Source organism: Mycteria americana, chromosome 15 (assembly GCF_035582795.1).
Source record: "Mycteria americana isolate JAX WOST 10 ecotype Jacksonville Zoo and Gardens chromosome 15, USCA_MyAme_1.0, whole genome shotgun sequence".
NCBI classification, from domain to species: Eukaryota; Metazoa; Chordata; class Aves; order Ciconiiformes; family Ciconiidae; genus Mycteria; species Mycteria americana.
The window spans coordinates 12,468,507-12,485,807 of record NC_134379.1 but is presented as its reverse complement, the minus strand read 5'-3'; the positions used below and the strand labels follow the sequence as shown (position 1 = coordinate 12,485,807).

At 67.7% G+C, this 17,301-nt stretch overlaps 1 protein-coding gene across 8 annotated transcripts; it reads left to right on the top strand.

The window, feature by feature from the left end:
- Positions 1–1,217: 1,217 nt before the first annotated feature.
- Positions 1,218–11,038, top strand: LIMK1 (LIM domain kinase 1). Of its 8 annotated transcripts, XM_075517989.1 has the most exons (16): positions 1,218–1,402; positions 3,718–3,814; positions 5,663–5,801; positions 6,186–6,295; positions 6,370–6,561; positions 7,391–7,496; positions 7,586–7,770; positions 7,847–8,030; positions 8,176–8,262; positions 8,497–8,628; positions 8,739–8,798; positions 8,899–8,964; positions 9,062–9,218; positions 9,342–9,397; positions 9,542–9,699; positions 9,807–11,038. In XM_075517989.1, the coding sequence occupies exons 1-16, from the start codon at positions 1,345–1,347 to the stop codon at positions 9,958–9,960; spliced, it is 1,941 nt and encodes a 646-aa protein (XP_075374104.1). In that variant the 5' UTR covers positions 1,218–1,344; the 3' UTR covers positions 9,961–11,038. The 8 variants fall into 8 exon arrangements, with proteins under 8 accessions (XP_075374104.1, XP_075374102.1, XP_075374105.1 ...); XM_075517987.1 differs by having other exon boundaries at positions 9,342–9,699; XM_075517990.1 differs by lacking the exon at positions 6,186–6,295 and having other exon boundaries at positions 1,221–1,402.
- Positions 11,039–17,301: the final 6,263 nt, after the last annotated feature.

Here is a 17,301-nt window from a genome sequence, read left to right as displayed (position 1 = left end):
TGTCCCCGTTGCCCTGGGGCCCCCCTCGGTCCCCACACTCCCCCCGGCCCGGGGGGGCCGCGGGCGGGAGGGGCTCAGTCCCTTCATGTTACTCACTTTGCTATAACTGGGTGGGATGCCCTATACAGAGGGACTCGCTTCCGACAGACTAATAAAGGACAAGTTTTTAAAGGAACTCTGGCTGCGCCCCGTGTCCCTGTCCCCCTCCCCGCGGCGGTGGCAATGGGTGGCACTGCCCCTTGCCTTGTGCCTGAGGCTCTGCCCAAGCCTGGGGACGTGCTGCGTCCTCGGTCCGGGGACGCCATTTGCCCCGCTACACAGTCACAGCCCTGGGACACTGGGGGTGGGCGAGGGGACAGCCTGGGGACCCAGGGGGATGCCCATGCCCTGTCCCACAGTGACAGCCCAGGGACCCAGGGGAGGTCTGTGCCCTGTCCCATGGTGACAGCCTGGGGGATGAGGGGGACATGCACACCTTGTCCCGTGGTTACAGCCTAGGGACCCAGGAGGACGTCCATGCCCTGTCCCATGGTGATGGCCTGGGGATGCAGGGACATGTCCATGCCCCAACCCATGGTGGCAGCTTGAGGACCAAGGGGGACGTCCGTGCCCTGCCCTTGGTGACAGCCCAAGGGACCCAGCGGGACATCCATGACCTGTCCCATGCTGAGAGCCTGGGGCATGAGAGGGATACCCATGTCGTGTCCCACAGTGGCAGCCCGGGGGATGATGGGGACACCCATGCCCTGCCTCATGGTGACAGCTCAGGGACCCAGAAGGACACCCGTGCCCTGCCCCATGGTGACAGCCCGGGGGATGATGGGGACACCCGTGCCCTGTCCCACACTGACAGCCTGGGGGATGATGGGGACACCCATGCCCTGCCCCATGGTGACAACCCGGAGGACGATGGGGACACCCGTGCCCTGTCCCACACTGGCAGCCTGGGGGATGATGGGGACACCCGTGCCCTGCCCCATGGTGACAGCCCGGGGTAGTTGGGGACACCCGTGCCCTGCCCACGGCGACAGCCCCAGCGCCCCGCATCCCCCCGTTCCCCCGGCCCCGCCCTCATCCACCCACGAGCCCCGCCCCGCCCTCCTGGCCGCGCCCCACCCCCGGCCCCGCCTCCCCGCCCCTTCTCCTGACCCCGCCCCGCGCCCTGGCCCCGCCCCTCGGCCCCGCCCGGCCCCGCCCCCCGGCGGCCGCGCCGGCGCCGTGCCGCCGCCCGGCCATCGCCGCCCGCCCGCCGGAGCCGCAGCGGCAGGGCCGGGGCCGGGGCCGGGGCCGGGGCTGGGCCGGGGCGAGGGCAGGGCCTGGCGCGGCGCCGGGCAGCGCGGCTGCATGAGGTTGATGCTGCTGTGCTGCACCTGGAGGGACGAGCCTATGGGAGAGGACGAAGGTGCGTGACCCCCCGGGCCCCCCCGCCTGACTCAGCGCTTCCGCCGCCACGGGGGCCCCGCGACCCCCCCCGGCTCACCCGCACCCCCCAGCCGGCTCGCAGCCCCCCGCATCCCCCCCTGCATCCCCCATCCAGACTGCATCCTCCCCGCAGTCCCCCTGCACCCCTGCATCCCCCCCTGCACCCCTACATTCTTCTCTGTACCCCCCATCCAGCTTGCATCCCCCCCATCACCCCCTGCACCCCTCATCCAGCCCACATCACCCCTGCATCCCCCACTGCACCTCTCTTCCAGCCTGCATCCCCCTTGCACCCCCACCCCCCCTCCGCACTCCCCATCCACCCCACATCACCCCCTGCACCCCCCATTGCACCCCCTTTTCCAGCCTGCATCCCCCCTGCACCCCCACATCCCCCCTGCACCCCTCATCCAGCCCCCATCACCCCCTGCACCCCCCTACACCCCTCATCCAGCCCACATCACCCCCTGCACCCTCCTTCCAGCCTGCATCCCCCCTGCACCCCCATATCCCTTCCTGCACCCCTCATCTAGCCCACATCACCCCCTGTATCCCCCTGCACCTCCACATTCTCCCTGCACCCCCCTTCCAGCCTGCATCCCCCCTGCATCCCCAAATCTCCCCCTGCACCCCCCATCCTGCCTGCATCCCCCCTTTATCCCTCCCTGCACCCCCTCTCCAGCCTACATCCCCGCCTGCACCCCCATCTCCCCCTGTACCTCCCATCCAGCCTGCATCCCTCCCTGTACCCCCACATCCCCCTTCGGCACCCCCCACACTCCCACATCTCCCCCTGCACACCCCATGTCCCCCTACTGCACCCCATCCAGCCTGCACCCCCTCTGCATCCCCACCCCCCTGCACCCCCACATGCCCCTCCAGCCTGCATCCCTCCCTGCACCCCACAAACACCCCGCATCCCTCCCTGTACCCGCACATCCCTCCCTGCACCCCACAAACACCCTGCACTTCCCTCGCTGCACCCCAGTATCCCCCCGTAGCTCCTATGCCTCCTTCCCTGCACCCCCACATCCCTACCGTGCCTCCCATCCACTCTGCACCCCCCGGACCCCTCATCCCTCCCCACACCCCCGTTGAACTCGCACCCCCAGTACCTCTGCAGCCACCCTGCATCCCTCGCCTCCCTCCCTGCACCTCCATATCCCCCCGCTGCACCCCCTGTGTGCCCCCGCACCCCTTTCCATCCTGCAGTCCCCCCATCCAGCACCCATCCTGCGCCCCTCTGTACCCCTGCACTGCTCCTGTACCCCATCCATGCCGCATCCCCCCGCACCTTCTGTGTCCCTGCACCCATCCTGCACCCCTCTGTGTCCCCCCAGCACCCATCCTGCACCCCTCTGTGTCCCCCCATGCACCCTGCATCCCCCAGCACCCATCCTGCACCCCTCTGTGTCCCCCCATGCACCCTGCATCCCCCAGCACCCATCCTGCACCCCTCCGTGTCCCCCCAGCACCCATCCTGCACCCCTCTGTGTCCCCCCATGCACTTTATGTCCCACTGGATCCCTCCTTTACACCCCTTCCATCCTGCCCCCCTTCATCTCCCCCCACATCCATCCCGCACCCCTTCACCCCCCTGCACCCTGTGCACCCATCCTGCACCCTTGCACCCATCCCGCACCCTCTGCCCCCATCCTACACCCCATCATCCCTCCCGCACCCATCCCGCGCCTCAGCCCCCCATCCCGCCCCTCCTGCACGCCAGCCGCGAGCACCCAGGCACTCCTGCATCCCCAGCGTCTCTGTGCCCCCCAAAACCTCTGTCTGCTGCTCGGCACCCTGCTGTGTCCCCACCCCACCCCCATCATCCCTGCACCCCCCAACCTGCCTGTCCCCTGTGCTGGCCGAACCCTGCACCCCCTCCAGCACCTCCAGGGGACACCCTGGGTCCCCAGCGCTACCCCCCGCGCCCACCCTCAGCCTCCCTGTGTTCCCCACGCCCCTGTGGGCACCCGGCACCCCCCGGTGACGTGGGCACCCACGGTCACGGCAGTGCCCCCGGGGGACAGCGGCTCCGGAGGTGGCCTGGCACGGCACGGGCCCCGGCTGGCACCACCGCGCTGAGCCCCTGCGCTGTCCCCAGCTGTGGGGACATCGGCGCCACGACCTTGTCCCCGTTACAGGGTCGACGGGTGGGGACCGGGGGGTGGAATTCGTCGCCCCGAGCAGAGGGACTTAATCCTGGGGGATGTGCCTGGGTGCTGCTGCGGGGAAGATGGGGACAGCCGGCAGGGTGACAGCCCCGTCCCCCTTGTGTCCCCCCCTTCCATCCAGGGACCGACCTGCCGGTGTGTGCAAGCTGCGGGCAGGGCATCTACGATGGGCAGTACCTGCAGGCGCTGGACGCTGACTGGCACGCTGACTGCTTCCGGTAGGAGCCCGCGGTCCAGCCAGGACGGCCCTGGGGACACCGGGATGCTCCGCAGGGACAGGGACGGCGGACCCCCCTGCTCCGGCCACGGCACGGGCTCGTGCGAGGCCATCGCACGCACCCGGATGCTCGCACGAGCGTGGCTGTGTGTCCTCACGCCCGCGGGGCAGTGCGGGCAGCGGGGTGCAGGCAGGGCTCACCGGTGATGCCGAGCCTGGCAGAGGGCTCTGCTGGCCGTACCCCGCTGTTCCCCCGCGCTGCCCCTTCCTGCCCAGTGACGGTGACCGGTGACGGGGCGCGCGGGGCTGATGTCACCCGGCCCCCTCCCTCCCTGTTTCCTCTTTCACTCGTGCCCTCCCGGCAGCTGGAGCGGTGGGAGCCCCGAGGAGGAGGAGGAGGAGGAGGAAGGTCCAGGGTCGGGGGGCGCAAGGGGTGGCCGGGACCCGGTGGGGGTCCCCGTGGGGCTGGGGGTGCTGAGCGCGGTGGGGCACCGGCGCGGTCCCCCCGTCCCGTGGAGGATGCTGGCGGCCGTGCTGAGGAAGAGCCGCGTCCTGAGCGCCGGAGCCAAGTGAGTGGGAGTGGGTCAGGCCGGACTCTGCCCCCGTGGACCCCCGGGGTGCCCTGCCTGCCCCCCGCGGGTGCTTTGCCTGTCCCGTGTCCCCCCCGCCCCCCCCCCCCCATGCTCGGCTCCCCCCTCCCGGGGCCATCAGCCCCGGCGAAACCACAGCGGGGCCGCAGCTGGATCCGGCCCCCCCACGGGAGACCGGCTTCCGGCAGCCCTGGGCTCGCCGCTGCAAAAGCCTTCCTCCCCCTCCTCCTCCTCTTCTTCCTACCCCGCCGCTTGCAGCCGTGGAAGGGAGCGTGTCAGCCCCGTCACGCGTGGGAGGCGGCGGGATGCGGCCGCCCCGTCGGGGTTAAGGGGGCGGGGCCGCGCGGCCGCCCCCCATTGGCCAGCGCCCCCCCACCGCCGGGGGAGGCTTCGGGCTGCGCAATCGGGCGGCGGAGTCCTCGCGCGGTGACGTCATGGGGTGGGGAAATTCCGCACCGTGACGTCACGCCTGGTTGGTATTCCACTTGCGCGCGGCGCCCGCCCCCGGCTGGGGGGGGGGGGGGGGGCGGGAGGGGACTGCGGCAGCCCCCGTGCACCCCCATTGCAGCAGCCCCCTTGCAGCCCCCTACAGCACCCTCTGCACCCCCCATCATCTCCCTGCACCCCCCATCATCTCCCTGCACCCCCCATCTCCCTGTCCCAGAGCAGCTCCCTGCACCCCATTTGCAGCACCCAGGGCGTTGCACCCCCAAGGCTGGCATGTCTGTGACCAGGTGGCACGTCCCTTCCCTCCACGTGTCCATGACCAGGCTGCCACATCCGTGACCAGGGTGGCATGTCGCTCTATCTGTGACCAAGCTGGCACGTCCCTGTGTCTGTGACCTGGGTGGCATGTCCCTCTGTGTGTCCGTGACCAGGCTGGCGTGTCCGTGACCAGCATGGCACATCCCTCTGTGTGCCTGTGCCAGGCTGGCACGTCTGTGACCAGACTGCGACCGGTCTGGCATGTCCATGCAGGGCTGGCACCTCCCTCTCCCCATGCCTGTCCCTGCCCCACGTCCCCTGCCCTGTCCACCCTGGTGTCCCCGCACGTCCCCACACTGCCAGCCAGCACTGGCACCCCCGGAGCCACCTGCTGCACCCTGGGGATGGTGACACGCGGATGCGGTGGCCCTGCAGCAGGGTAGGAAACAGGGGAAGCAGCTTGCCCAGAGAGCCGTGGGGTGGACGGGCACTGGCTGCCCTCTGGGGTGATGATGGGGACATGGTGACAAGGGGGTCCCCGTCCCCTGCCGCAGGTGCTGTGAGTGCGGGGCCTCCCTGTCCCACCAGTACTACGAGAAGGATGGGCGCCTGTACTGCAAGAAGGATTACTGGGCACGCTTCGGGGAGCTCTGCCACGGCTGCTCCGAGCAGATCACCAAGGGGCTGGTCATGGTGAGTGCCGGGGGGCCCCGGAGGGGGACACGGATCCCTGACCCACAGCTGAGCTCCCGGGGGAGGGGGGGAGGTGCAGCCCCCCGGCACAGGTTGGGCTCTGGGGGTGGCAGGGGTGTCCTCTGTGTTTTAGGGGGACCCTAGGGGGGGTGTGCCCTCATACTGGGGCTGGGGGATGCAGGGGGGAGGCTCAGGGTGGTGGGGAGATGTCCCTGCAGCCATCCCCAGCCCGGTGGCACGATCGGCCCCGCCATGCCGTGGCTCAGCCTGCCCTTCCTTTGGCCCTGGTGCACCCTTGGGTGCTCCCAGCACCATCCGAGCCCTGGCACCACGCTCGGTGCCCCGGACGCCTGGTTCCCCGGGGCTGATGGCATCTGCCTGCAGGTGGCCGGGGAGCAGAAGTACCACCCCGAGTGCTTCAGCTGCCTCAACTGCCGCACGTTCATCGGGGACGGGGACACCTACGCGCTGGTGGAGCGCTCCAAGCTCTACTGGTACGTCCCGGCCTGGGTGGGTGGGACACGGCCCCTGGCACCCCCCACCCACCCACCTCCTTTCGGCCCCGCAGCGGGCACTGCTATTACCAGATGGTGGTGACGCCGGTCATCGAGCAGATCCTGCCGGATTCGCCAGCTTCCCGCATCCCGCACACCGTCACGCTCGTCTCCATCCCTGCCTGCTCCGACGGCAAACGTGGCTTCTCCGTCTCCATCGACCAGGGCTGCGGCACCGAGCACCCCCGCACCGTCCGCGTCCGAGAGTGCGTCTGTGTCCCCTCTGCCACCGTCCCCTCCCTGGGGCTGGGGGCATCCCATGCCCTTTCTGCTGGTGGGATCCGCCCCACAGAGACTTTTTGGGGTGGGAGGGTGAGGGATGGGGCTGGTGTGTCCCCATCAGCTGAGAGTGGCCAGAGGGGACTGTGCTGGCATGTCCCCAGCCATTAGGGTGGCTTGGAGGTGACATGCTGGCATTGCCCCATCTGCCAGGGTAGGCTGTGGGTACCGGGCTGGCATGTCCCCGTATGCTTGGGATGGCTCGTGGGTACTGTGCCAGCGTGTCCCCATCCAGGAGGAGTGAGTCACGGGCAGCGTGCCTGCGTGTCCCCATGTGGTAGGGGTGACCCGTGGGCAGCGTGCCTGCGTGTCCCCAGCTAGCAGGGGTGACCCGTGGGTGCCATGCCTCCACGTCCCCATCTAGCAGGGGTGACTTGTGGGTACCGTGACTGTGTGTCCCCATCCCGGAGGGGTGACTCATGGGTACCTTGACAGCATGTCCCCATCAAGCAAGGGTGGCTTGTGGGCAGTGTGTCTGTGTCCCCATCCAGCAGAGGTGACCCGTGGGCAGCGTGCCTCTGTGTCTCGGTCTAGCAGGGGTGGCTCGTGGGCAGCTCACAGGCACGTCCCCACCTCGCAGGGGTGACTCATGGGTGCCATGACAGCACGTCCCCATCTCACAGAGGTGACTCGCAGGGGACGTGACAGCCTGTCCCCATTGGCTGGGGGTGGCTCGTGGGCAGTGTCCCAGCACATCCCCACCCGTGACAGTGTCGGGGCCAGGGGGCTGACCCCCACTGCCTGCCGGCCCTGCAGGGTGGATCCAGACTGCATCAGCCCTGACATGAAGAACTCCATCCACGTGGGCGACCGCATCCTGGAGATCAACGGCACCCCCATCGGCCACGTCCCCCTGGATGAGGTACGCTCCCCCCGGAGTGCCCCCCGAACCAGCACTGCACCCCCCCCCCCGCCCCCCAAACCACCCCTGCCATCCTTTTCTGCCCCCAGATCGACCTGTTGATCCAGGAGACCAGCCGCCTGCTCCAGCTGACCATCGAGCACGACCCCCACGAGCCCCTTGCCCGCGAGTCGGGACTTGCCTGCAGCCCCCTGCCCGCCCCGTGCAGCCCCCTGCGCTCCCCGGCCCCCCTGCCCTGCGGGGAGCCCGGCGCCATGCGCCAGCGGATTGTCACGTAAGGCCACCAGCTCGCACGCCTCTGCCATTCAGGTCCCTCCTTGGGGTTGACCGTCTGTCCGTCCATCCCGCAGGAGGAGCTGCAGCACGGACAAGTCTCCGGGCTCCGGCTCGGTGGGCTCGCCCGCATCCCAGCGCAAGGACATCGGTCGCTCTGAGTCGTTGCGCGTCGTCTCCCGCGCCCATCGCATCTTCCGCCCCTCCGACCTGATCCACGGCGAGGTGCTGGGCAAGGGCTGCTTCGGCCAGGCCATCAAGGTGGGGCTGGGTGACCACAAGTGTCACGAGCGTGAGGGTCTCAGCTCCCGGCGATGGAGGGGGGGGTATTGTCTCCCCCAGGGTGTCCCCAGAGGTGGGGGTGGTAGCGGGGAGCCGGTGGCTCAGCCCCTGTGCTCCCTGCCAGGTGACGCATCGGGAGACGGGCGAGGTGATGGTCATGAAGGAGCTGATCCGCTTCGACGAGGAGACGCAGAGGACCTTCCTCAAAGAGGTGAGTGTCTCCTTTCTTTAATCCCCCTGGTTTGGGGCGGGCACAAGGGATGGGGCTGTCCGATCCTGTCCCCCACCCTGACATGGGATGCTGGGCACGACACCTGGAGTGGGGGGGCCAGGCACCACGGGGTGCAGGCAGCCCTGCCTGTCTAATGGAGAACACGTGAGCAGCAGGTCTGTCCAGGTGGGTGCTGGTGCCTCAGGGTGTCACAGGCACGGGGGGGTCCTGCAGGTGAAGGTGATGCGCTGCCTGGAGCACCCCAACGTGCTGAAGTTCATCGGAGTGCTGTACAAGGAGAAGAGGCTGAACTTCATCACGGAGTACATCAAGGGGGGCACCTTGAGGGGCCTCATCAAGAACATGGTGAGCACTGGGGGGGCAGGTCTGCCCCCCACCACCCCACAGCCCTGTGGGGCTGGAGGACCCCCTCTCCTCTCTCCTCTTCTCTGGCAAATCCCACCTCCTGCCCCCAGGACAGCCACTACCCCTGGAGCCAGCGGGTCAGCTTCGCCAAGGACATCGCCGCCGGCATGGTGGGTGCCACTGGGGGTGGGTGGGTGGGTGGGATGGGTGCTGCTGGGTGGGGGGCCGCGGGGTGGGGGTCCCCCCACTCTAAGCCCATCCTTCCCCCAGGCCTACCTCCACTCCATGAACATCATCCACCGTGACCTCAACTCTCACAACTGCCTCGTGCGGGAGGTGAGTCCCACCTCGGTGCTGTCCTCCCCTGGCCTGGGTGGGGGTCTCAGCCCCCTGCATGGCTCCCCCCATGCCTCACCCCTCTCCATCCACCCAGAACAAGAGCGTGGTGGTGGCTGATTTTGGGCTGGCGCGGCTGATGGTGGACGAGAAGAACCAGCCTGAACATCTCAAGAACCTGAAGAAACCAGACCGCAAGAAGCGGTACACGGTGGTGGGCAACCCATACTGGATGGCCCCTGAGATGATCAATGGTGAGCCTGGCTGCGGTGCCGGGAGGGGGGATATGGCCGGCCAGAGCTCTGTCCCCAAGCAGGGGACGCTTGGTGGGGCAGGAACAGGACGTGCGGCATGGCCTGACCCATTTCTCCCCGCAGGGAGGAGCTACGATGAGAAGGTGGACATCTTCTCCTTCGGCATCGTCCTGTGCGAGGCAAGTACCATTGGGGCTGGGCTCTCCCCTTGGGGCTGGGGTCTCCCCCTTGGGGCTGGGGTCCTTATTGTGTTTGGGCTCTCCCCTTGGGGCTGGGGTCCCCCCGTGGGGCTGAGCCCGCTCCTCCCTCCCACTTTCCCCCAGATCATCGGCCGGGTGAGCGCCGACCCCGACTACCTGCCCCGCACCACCGACTTCGGCCTCAACGTCAGGGGCTTCCTGGACCGCTACTGCCCCCCCGCCTGCCCCCCCAGCTTCTTCCCCATCGCCGTCTGCTGCTGCGACCTGGACCCCGAGAAGCGGTGAGTGGTTGGGAGCCCCCCACCCCGGGGGACCAGCGGGGCTGGTGGCGGGGGGGGGGGGGGGACAGGGCCAGCAGAGCTGCCACATGTCCCCCCTTCTCGCTCAGGCCGTCCTTCAGCAAGCTGGAACAGTGGCTGGAGGCCCTCCGCATGCACCTGGAGATCCGCCTGCCGCTGAGCTCCCAGCTGGAGCAGCTGGACCGAGCCTTCGGGGAGACGCACCAGCGGGGCGAGGGCGGGCTGCCCGCGCCCCCCCGATAGAGACCCCCCCCCGCACCCCCTCCGAAGCTGCGGGAGAAGGAGCTGCACCCGCCGCCAGCATCTCCTCCGGCTGCCGCACCACCCCGGGGCTGGATCCCTGGGGCTCCCCGGATGAGCCCCCCCACCCTGTCTCCTCTGCACGGGTTGCCTGCGCTGCTGCCCGCACCGCTGCCCGCACCGTCCCTGGGAGCTGGCTCTCCCCGGGGCTGCACGGCCCCTGTGCACCCCCCACGCCGTAGCTGTTACCCCCAGGACAAGCCCGGCCGGCCACGCCGCGGGGACCGTCCCCGCGTCCCCATGTCCCCCGCCCTGCCCGGCTCACCTCGCCTTTGCACGCCTGGGGGTGCGTGGCCGCCGCACCCCCACGAGCCCCGTGGGCTCCCCCATACAGAGCCGCGGCCTCGCGGCGGTGCCTTGGCTTTCCGTGAACTTGCACTGCGACACAGGAAGGACCCCCCGGTTCCTTTGGGGGGGTGCACAGCCCCCGGCCCCCCCGGGGGAGCGCGGGTCCCGGGGCAGCCTTGTAGCAATGCCCTCGTCCTCAGCCGGCCCCTCTCACGCTGCTCCTGCTGGCACCCCGGGCTCGGGGGGCTGCCGGCACCCCCGGCCGAGCGAGGGGTCCTTGGAGGGGGGACCCCCCCGTGGCGTGGGGACAGGCACGTAGCGGTCCCCGCCGCCCCCACGTCCCTGCTGCCCGTGCTAATCCGTGCCCGCGCATCCCTGGGGACAGAGCCGGGTGGTCCGGAGGGATGCGGGGATGCGGCTCTCGGTCCCCTTGACCTGGGGTGGTTGGGGGGGCGGGGGGGTTGCGCCGCGCGGTGCTTTTCATGCTCTTTATTCAGGTTCATTTTTCTGTAAGATATTTAAAGAGAAGAGTTTGTATTATTTTTTCATACGATGTAGCGTTTGCCATGTGTCACTGCCTCGGTTCTGCTTTCCCGAAGGGATGAAACTGTGAAGCCTCTCCGTGCACTTTTGCCCGGGAAGTCCAAGGCGACGTCCTCTCCGGAGGCGGGAAGGGAGCTCAAACTGTGATGTACCCCGAGCCGTGAGTCAATAAATCCTTCCCTGCTCGCTGCCCGGCCTGCTTGGGAATCGCTTGCCTCCCCCGGGGGGGCTGGGAGCTCTTGGGGAAACTGAGGCAGGAGGGGCTGGACGCTCCGCTCGGGGCGGCGCGGTGGTACCGGACTCGGCGGCATCCCCCAGGCTCAGTCACCGCCGTGGTGGCAGTACTGCTGTCCCCCTTCGTGCTGTTCCCACCCCATCGGGGGTCCCCTGCCAGCCCTGGGGCCGATGCCGTTCCTGCCTGCACCGCCTGGCCGGGCCCCCAGGGCCCCCCAGCCCTGTGTCCCTTCCCTGGCGGGCTGTGCCCCCTGTCACCCCACGCGGTGGCAGAGCCCACGGTTGTGACAGGCAGGTTACGGAGCTGCACGACTGGGCGCCGTGGAGCGGCTTTGCCTTCGATGTAAAACAAGCCCCAGGGGACAGCGAGGTGGCCCGTGCCCCACGCGATGGTGGCCCATGGCCATCCCATGCTGTCCCTCTGTCCTTGTCACCTTCCTAAACCAAATTAAGGTCCCCAAGGTAGGGGATCTCCATTCTCAGAGGGGTTCGAGCATTGGCGAGGGAAAACCTGGTCCCCGAGGAACTCATGGGCAGGTGACAGGATGGGGACTGGGGGATGTCCCCAAGGATGTCCCTAGAGATGCTGCAGCTTGGTGAGGAGGGGAGGGGGCAGCGCAGCCCCAAGGGGTCCCGGGACCCAGGCTGGACCCCCCGTCAGGAACACCTTGTGGTTTATTGCTCCGGGGATGCTCAGCCTCAGCATGGGAGGGACTGGGGGTGTTGGGGAGGTGACAGTGGCTCATTCCCCCCCTGGGGTGGCTCCTTCATCTGACTGCCTGTCCCATGTCACCCCGGTGAAAGGACAGGGGCAAACACCCTGCCAGCGTCACAGTGCCGTCACAGCGCCCTTGGTGACATCGCGCCGTGCCAGTTCTTTGCTCTGGGAGCAGGACACCGTCGCTCCCCAGGAACATCGGGGTGGCGGGGGACCCGTTGCGGCCGTCATCCCTGGGAAACACCATGGTCCCCAATCCCCTGCCGCCACAGGACAGCAGGACCCCGGGGGACCCCCAGCCCCGCAGTGGGAGCCCCGCATCCCCGCGGGAATCCCAGTCCCCCCGCAGCCCCTCACCCAGCTGGATGGAGCTGCGGAGCAGAATGTGCCTGGTGCGGCCAGTGCCATCGGGTGACTTGCTGGTGACCCTGCAGAGGTCCCTTGGTGCCGGGCACGGGGAGAGCCAGGCAAGAGCCAGCCGCTGGCCATGGCAGGGCCAAAGCGGTGGCAGCTCGGTCACCACTGTGACCAGCGACTCGTCCCAGACCGAGCCACCGGCCAGGAGTCCCCCCTCACCAGGCAGGGAGGTGGCCCCGGCACAGCCCCCGTGGCCCCACGCCACGGCCGTCACCCACCCAAAGCCCCCCCACGGGGGCGTGCAGCACCCTGTGCCCAAATCCGGCCACCGGCGTGTGCGGCACCCGGCCTCCCGCCGGCCACCCTCCCAGCCGGCGGCAGCCTGGCAGGGCTCCTCGCCTGCGCAGTCCCCCCCAGGCCAGCCCGACGCTGGCGTGAGGGGCTCGGTGTCCCCGCTCCTGGCACCTGGCTGTCCCCCCCGGCCGTCACCTCTCAGGAGGGACAAGGGCACCCAGACCAAGCCACAGGCCACTGAGAGCTGCCCCCGTGCCCCCTGTCCCCGCCAGGATCCTGCTCTGTCCCCATCCGAGGTGGTCCCCAGGGACACCCCTGGCAGGGCTCTGCCCAAGCTCGGCCCCGGCTCGGCGTGGTGGTCCTTGCTGCAGGTGGGGAGCCAGGTGTCCCCATGTCCCACGTCCCCGCTGGCAGGCCAGCAGACAAGTGCCGCCGAGGTGGTGGCCAAAGGCACCGGTGGCTCTGGCAAGGACACGGCTGAGCCAGCGTTGCTCAGCGGAGCCTCCCCCACCGTCCTCCTGCACGAGGGCCAGACCAAGAGCTCTGGCTCTGGCTGCGATGATGGGGACGAGCCATCAGCCCCTGGGTTTATCACCTTCTGTGTGGGTAAGTTTGGGCTATCGGGCGGGATGGAGAGTGCGGCTTCCCCCGACATCTCAGCAGGGTGGGCACTGGTGCTGGTGGGACCCTCCTGGGGGGACAGCGGCTGCCTTGGGCGAGGAGTGACGGGCAGTAGGGTCCTCTCGAGGCTTGAGGAGATGTGCGAAGAGAGGAGGTGCTAGGGTCCAGTCGGGGCATCCCGCTCCATAGTGACGTGGGGAGCTGTAGAAGGGTTTCTGGGGTCCAGTGGGCACCCAGCACCATAGGGACACGGGGAGCTGGAAAGGGGTCATTGGGGTCTGGCTAGGGTGTCCAGCTCCATAGGGACGTGGGGACAGGTCCCCATCCTTGGCCGCAGGAAGGCTCACCCACACTGAAGGATTTTCCAGCGGCGAGTGGGAGGTGGCAGTGGGGACCTCCGGAGCCCTTTCCACCAGTGTTTCTGTGGCTCTGCCCATCCCTGCTTTGAGCTGGAGGCTGGACTTAGAGATGTCCTGAGATCTGTCCTGTCCTACACCGCTCTGATCCACCACCCTATGCCTGGTGCCTGGCTCTGCAGGGTCTCTGTCATGGTTGGCACCGGCCCCAGAGCAACTCTTTGTCCCCTGGGCACAGCGTCCATCCTTCCAGCTCCAGACTGGGGACTTCGCATGGTCCAGGAGCACCTTGAGCCCTCCTTCTGTGATTTGGGCAGAGAGGTGTCACTGTCACAGCCCCATGTTCCCTGCCCCGCAGCAGCCTGGGCTGGGACAGGAGCCATCTCCTTGGGTCACATGTGTCACCGGGACCTGGTGGCTCCACGAGGCGAATCCAGACCCCAGAAATCCCCACGGGGCACCGAGGCCGATGCTGGCCGGTCAGTATCCACCTGCCTCAGTTTCCCCTCTTGCTGGGGCATGGGACGGGGGTGCTGGATGTGGGGATGGGAAGAAGGGGCCATTGCTCCAGCTCCCTGTCCCCCCACAGACGGGGCTGATGAGAGGCACGTTGACGTCCTCTGGACCCTGAAAGGTGAGGCTCGCCCTGGGCAAAGCCAGGCAGGGAAATCCCGAGGGCCACGCATTGCCGCCTCGCTCGCTGCCGGTTTTTGTAGGGGTTACGTAAACGTGGCATTTTTAAGCACAGCACCGGGGATATGGCTCTCCCGTGCTTCCCTGCAGCAGAGCTGCCTTCCCTGATCACCCACCCATCCCTGCCCCGCTCTGCCAACCGGGGACACGTGGGTCCCATCCCTGACGCAGCTGGTGGTCCTGGGGGGGGGGGGGGGGGGCACAGGGACCTGGGGGGGGGCAGTGGGAGGCCCTGGAAAACCTCAGCCGCTTCTGATGGGAAAACTTGTTTCTCCTCGGTCCCGCTGCCATCCTCCACTGGCTCCGGTGCAAACCCCTTCCCGGCCGTGGCTCCAGAGGAGGAGGTAAGCGATGGGCTGGGGCTGCGGGGTGGGAGCTTCGGATGACACCGGGATGCTCCTAATTCCTCAGTGCCACCAGGTCCCCAGGCCTGGCACCGGAGATGGGCAGCACTGGCCAGGGAATCCTTTGCAAAGGGTTTGCTGGGGCTGGTGACAAGTGATGAGTTGTGGGAGGGCTCAGCTGGGGGGGCAGGCCCGAGGCTTGCGTGGCCAGGGCTTGGGGTGGGACCTCCTGGGCTTGTGGGTTTGGATGGCTGTGACTCTCTGCCCCCACTGCTGTGCCACCATCCTATGGAGCTCACCCTGTCCCCTTCTGAGGGGCTGGCACTGGCTGGACACGGGGGAGCGCAGCCCCCAACAGCCCCCAGACCCCCCCTACCCTGCCTGGGAACTGGAGCTGCCTGGAGAGAGACAGCTTGGGGGGCTTGGAGCAAGGATGGGGTGACCCTGGTGCATGGGTTTGAGGGGCTGGGAGACCCTGGCACATGGGTTTAGGGCTTAGGAGACCCAGTGTATGAGTTTAGGGGGCTGGGAGACCCTGGCATGTGGGTTTAGAATTTGGGGGACCCCAGCACATGCATTTGGGGGCTATTTGCTGCCCTGCAGGGATCTGGCAGGGGGAGTGACCCAGGCACGGGCAGCAACCCAGGCATGGGCAGCTCTTACAGGCTTGGATCAAGGGAAAAAAGGCAAAGCACAGGAATCAAACCCCAGGCTTTCGGGGTGCCACCCTGAGTACAGACCCTCAGCAACCTGGACCCCCTGCTCAGGATGGCTGGAGCAGATCTCAGGAGGGCACCGTGGGGTGCACGATGTGGCTCATCCTCTCCGTGCTGGGAAAAATGAGTTTATCCCCGGCTTGGAGGCTGTTTGGCTGCTTCAGAGACTGGAAAGTGCAGCCTCCCTGCCCAGCTGCCACCTCTGCCCGTCCTTCGTCCTTCGGGGTGGCTTTTGGGATGGACTCTTCGGGGCTTTGTCCCCTGGGACATTTTACTTGGAGCAGCTGCGAGGTGCTCCACTCCACTGGCATTCCTCGGCCCAGCCTCCACCCTGGGAAGGCCCCAAAACTGGACCCGTTGCAACAGAAAGAGCTAAAAATAGCAGTTCTCATGGTGGATGCAGAAAAGCATCTGAACATGCAGCCGAGGATGGGGCTGACCCCCCAGCCCCACCCCATGCCTGGCAGACACCCTGTGGCCTCTACCACCCCAAATCTTCCCCCACTGAACCCCACCTTTGAAAGCCCCCTGGTGCAACCAAAGCCCCCAGGACCCACCTTGCCAGTGGGGCAATGCTGGGTGCAGGCAGGGGGGAGCAGGCAGCCCCCTGGGTGCGGGCAGCGAGGACGCAAGGGGTTAACCTCCCTGCGCCCGCCGGATGCAGCATCCTGGGCTGGGCTCTTTCCATCTTGTTTTGGTTTGGAGGAATAAAAGCTTTGGCAGCGGCGTAGCCACTTCCCAAAATAACTCGGCCTCCCATGGTAATTATAGAGCTCTGGTCCCTGGTAGCGGCTCGAAGTGGCTTCTCGGCCCCGCTGTGCCGGGACCTGATAACACTGCTGCCAGCCGGGGCGAGGGACACCGGGGTGCCTCAGGGACCTCGGGCACCTCTTGAGCAGCACCGGCCTCCCTTGGCATCGCCATCGCTCCCCTTGTGTCATCCGCCAGCCAAGCAAAATGCAGCCCCTTGCATCCCCCCTCCCAGTCCGCAGCTGATCCCTTCAGCTTTTAATGCTCTATTTAAAGCCCGGGCTGCAGCTCGCCGGCCTTGATGGGCACTAGGCTCCTAGAGCCAGGCCCTGGCAAGCCGGCGGCTGCTCCAGGCTGTGCTCACTGGCACGGCTGAGAACACCCAGCTCATCACAGCAGTGCCCGGCCTGCCCTCCCATGCCCCATGGTGCTCAGCGCTGCTCCTTGAAGGGCAGGGAGAGACAGGGCTGAACTCCTGGAGCACCCCAGCCTGTAATCCGCAGTAATCTCAGAGGAAAGCGCTCGCTGCGGGGATTAGAGATGCAAACGGCCACCCTCGCCTACCTGCCCCTGCCTGCTCCCCTGCCTATGGTGCTGCCTGTAGCCCCCTGGCCTGCAGCGGGCAAGGAAGGGCTGCCAGGCGAGCAGGCTTGCTGCCCTGGGTGGACGGGGTCCGGGTGGCCTCTGGGGCTCCCCCACGCTGCGTTGAGCCTGTGTCAGTTATTTATGGGAATGAAGGAACACGGAACCATCTGGCCACAGCCTGGCCCCGTAACATGGGGGGGACGAGGGCCTGGCCGGTGATAAGGTTGGGGACAAGGCTGAGATGGTCCCTGCAGTCACCCAGCCTTGGTGGGAGTCTCTGTGTGGGGCTAGATCTGGCTTTTCCTGCTGGGAAATTACCACTGCTTCGTCTTATGGGTAGGGAAACTGAGGCAGGGAGGAGCTGCACACGAGAGAGATGCTCTAGGGCTGCGTGTAGCTTTGCTGGCATGGGGTGCGTTTGGGGGGGACGAGGACAGCCCCAGTGGGTGGCTGGACCAGGAGGCTGAAATTTGGGGATGGCTGAGCCTCTGCCAGCTGCTCGCTGCAGGCAACAGCCACTGCCGGCCAAGACTCCCCGGTCCTTTTCATGGCCGGGAACACAAGCACCCCACGCCACCCCGGCCGGCTGTGCCAGCGTCCTCCCCTGCCCTTGGCAGGGACGGGGGGGATACAGCCACGTGCCACTGGCGCTCGCTGCCTTTGAAAGCACGGGCCTGGGACTGGGGGCATCCCGGGAAGGGGCTGCAACCCCTGGCATAGGATGGGGATGGGGACAGGGACACGGCCCGCAGGGTTGCTGTTCCCCCTGCCAGATTTCCAGCCTG

Bases quoted from the DNA above. Each gene is read 5' to 3' on its own strand.
- LIMK1 (XM_075517984.1), top strand. From the start codon at position 4,123: ATGTCACCCGGCCCCCTCCCTCCCTGTTTCCTCTTTCACTCGTGCCCT. The intron at 8,629-8,738 runs GTGAGCACTGGG...TCCTGCCCCCAG, and splicing joins GGGGCCTCATCAAGAACATG to GACAGCCACTACCCCTGGAG. The intron at 8,965-9,061 runs GTGAGTCCCACC...CCATCCACCCAG, and splicing joins ACAACTGCCTCGTGCGGGAG to AACAAGAGCGTGGTGGTGGC.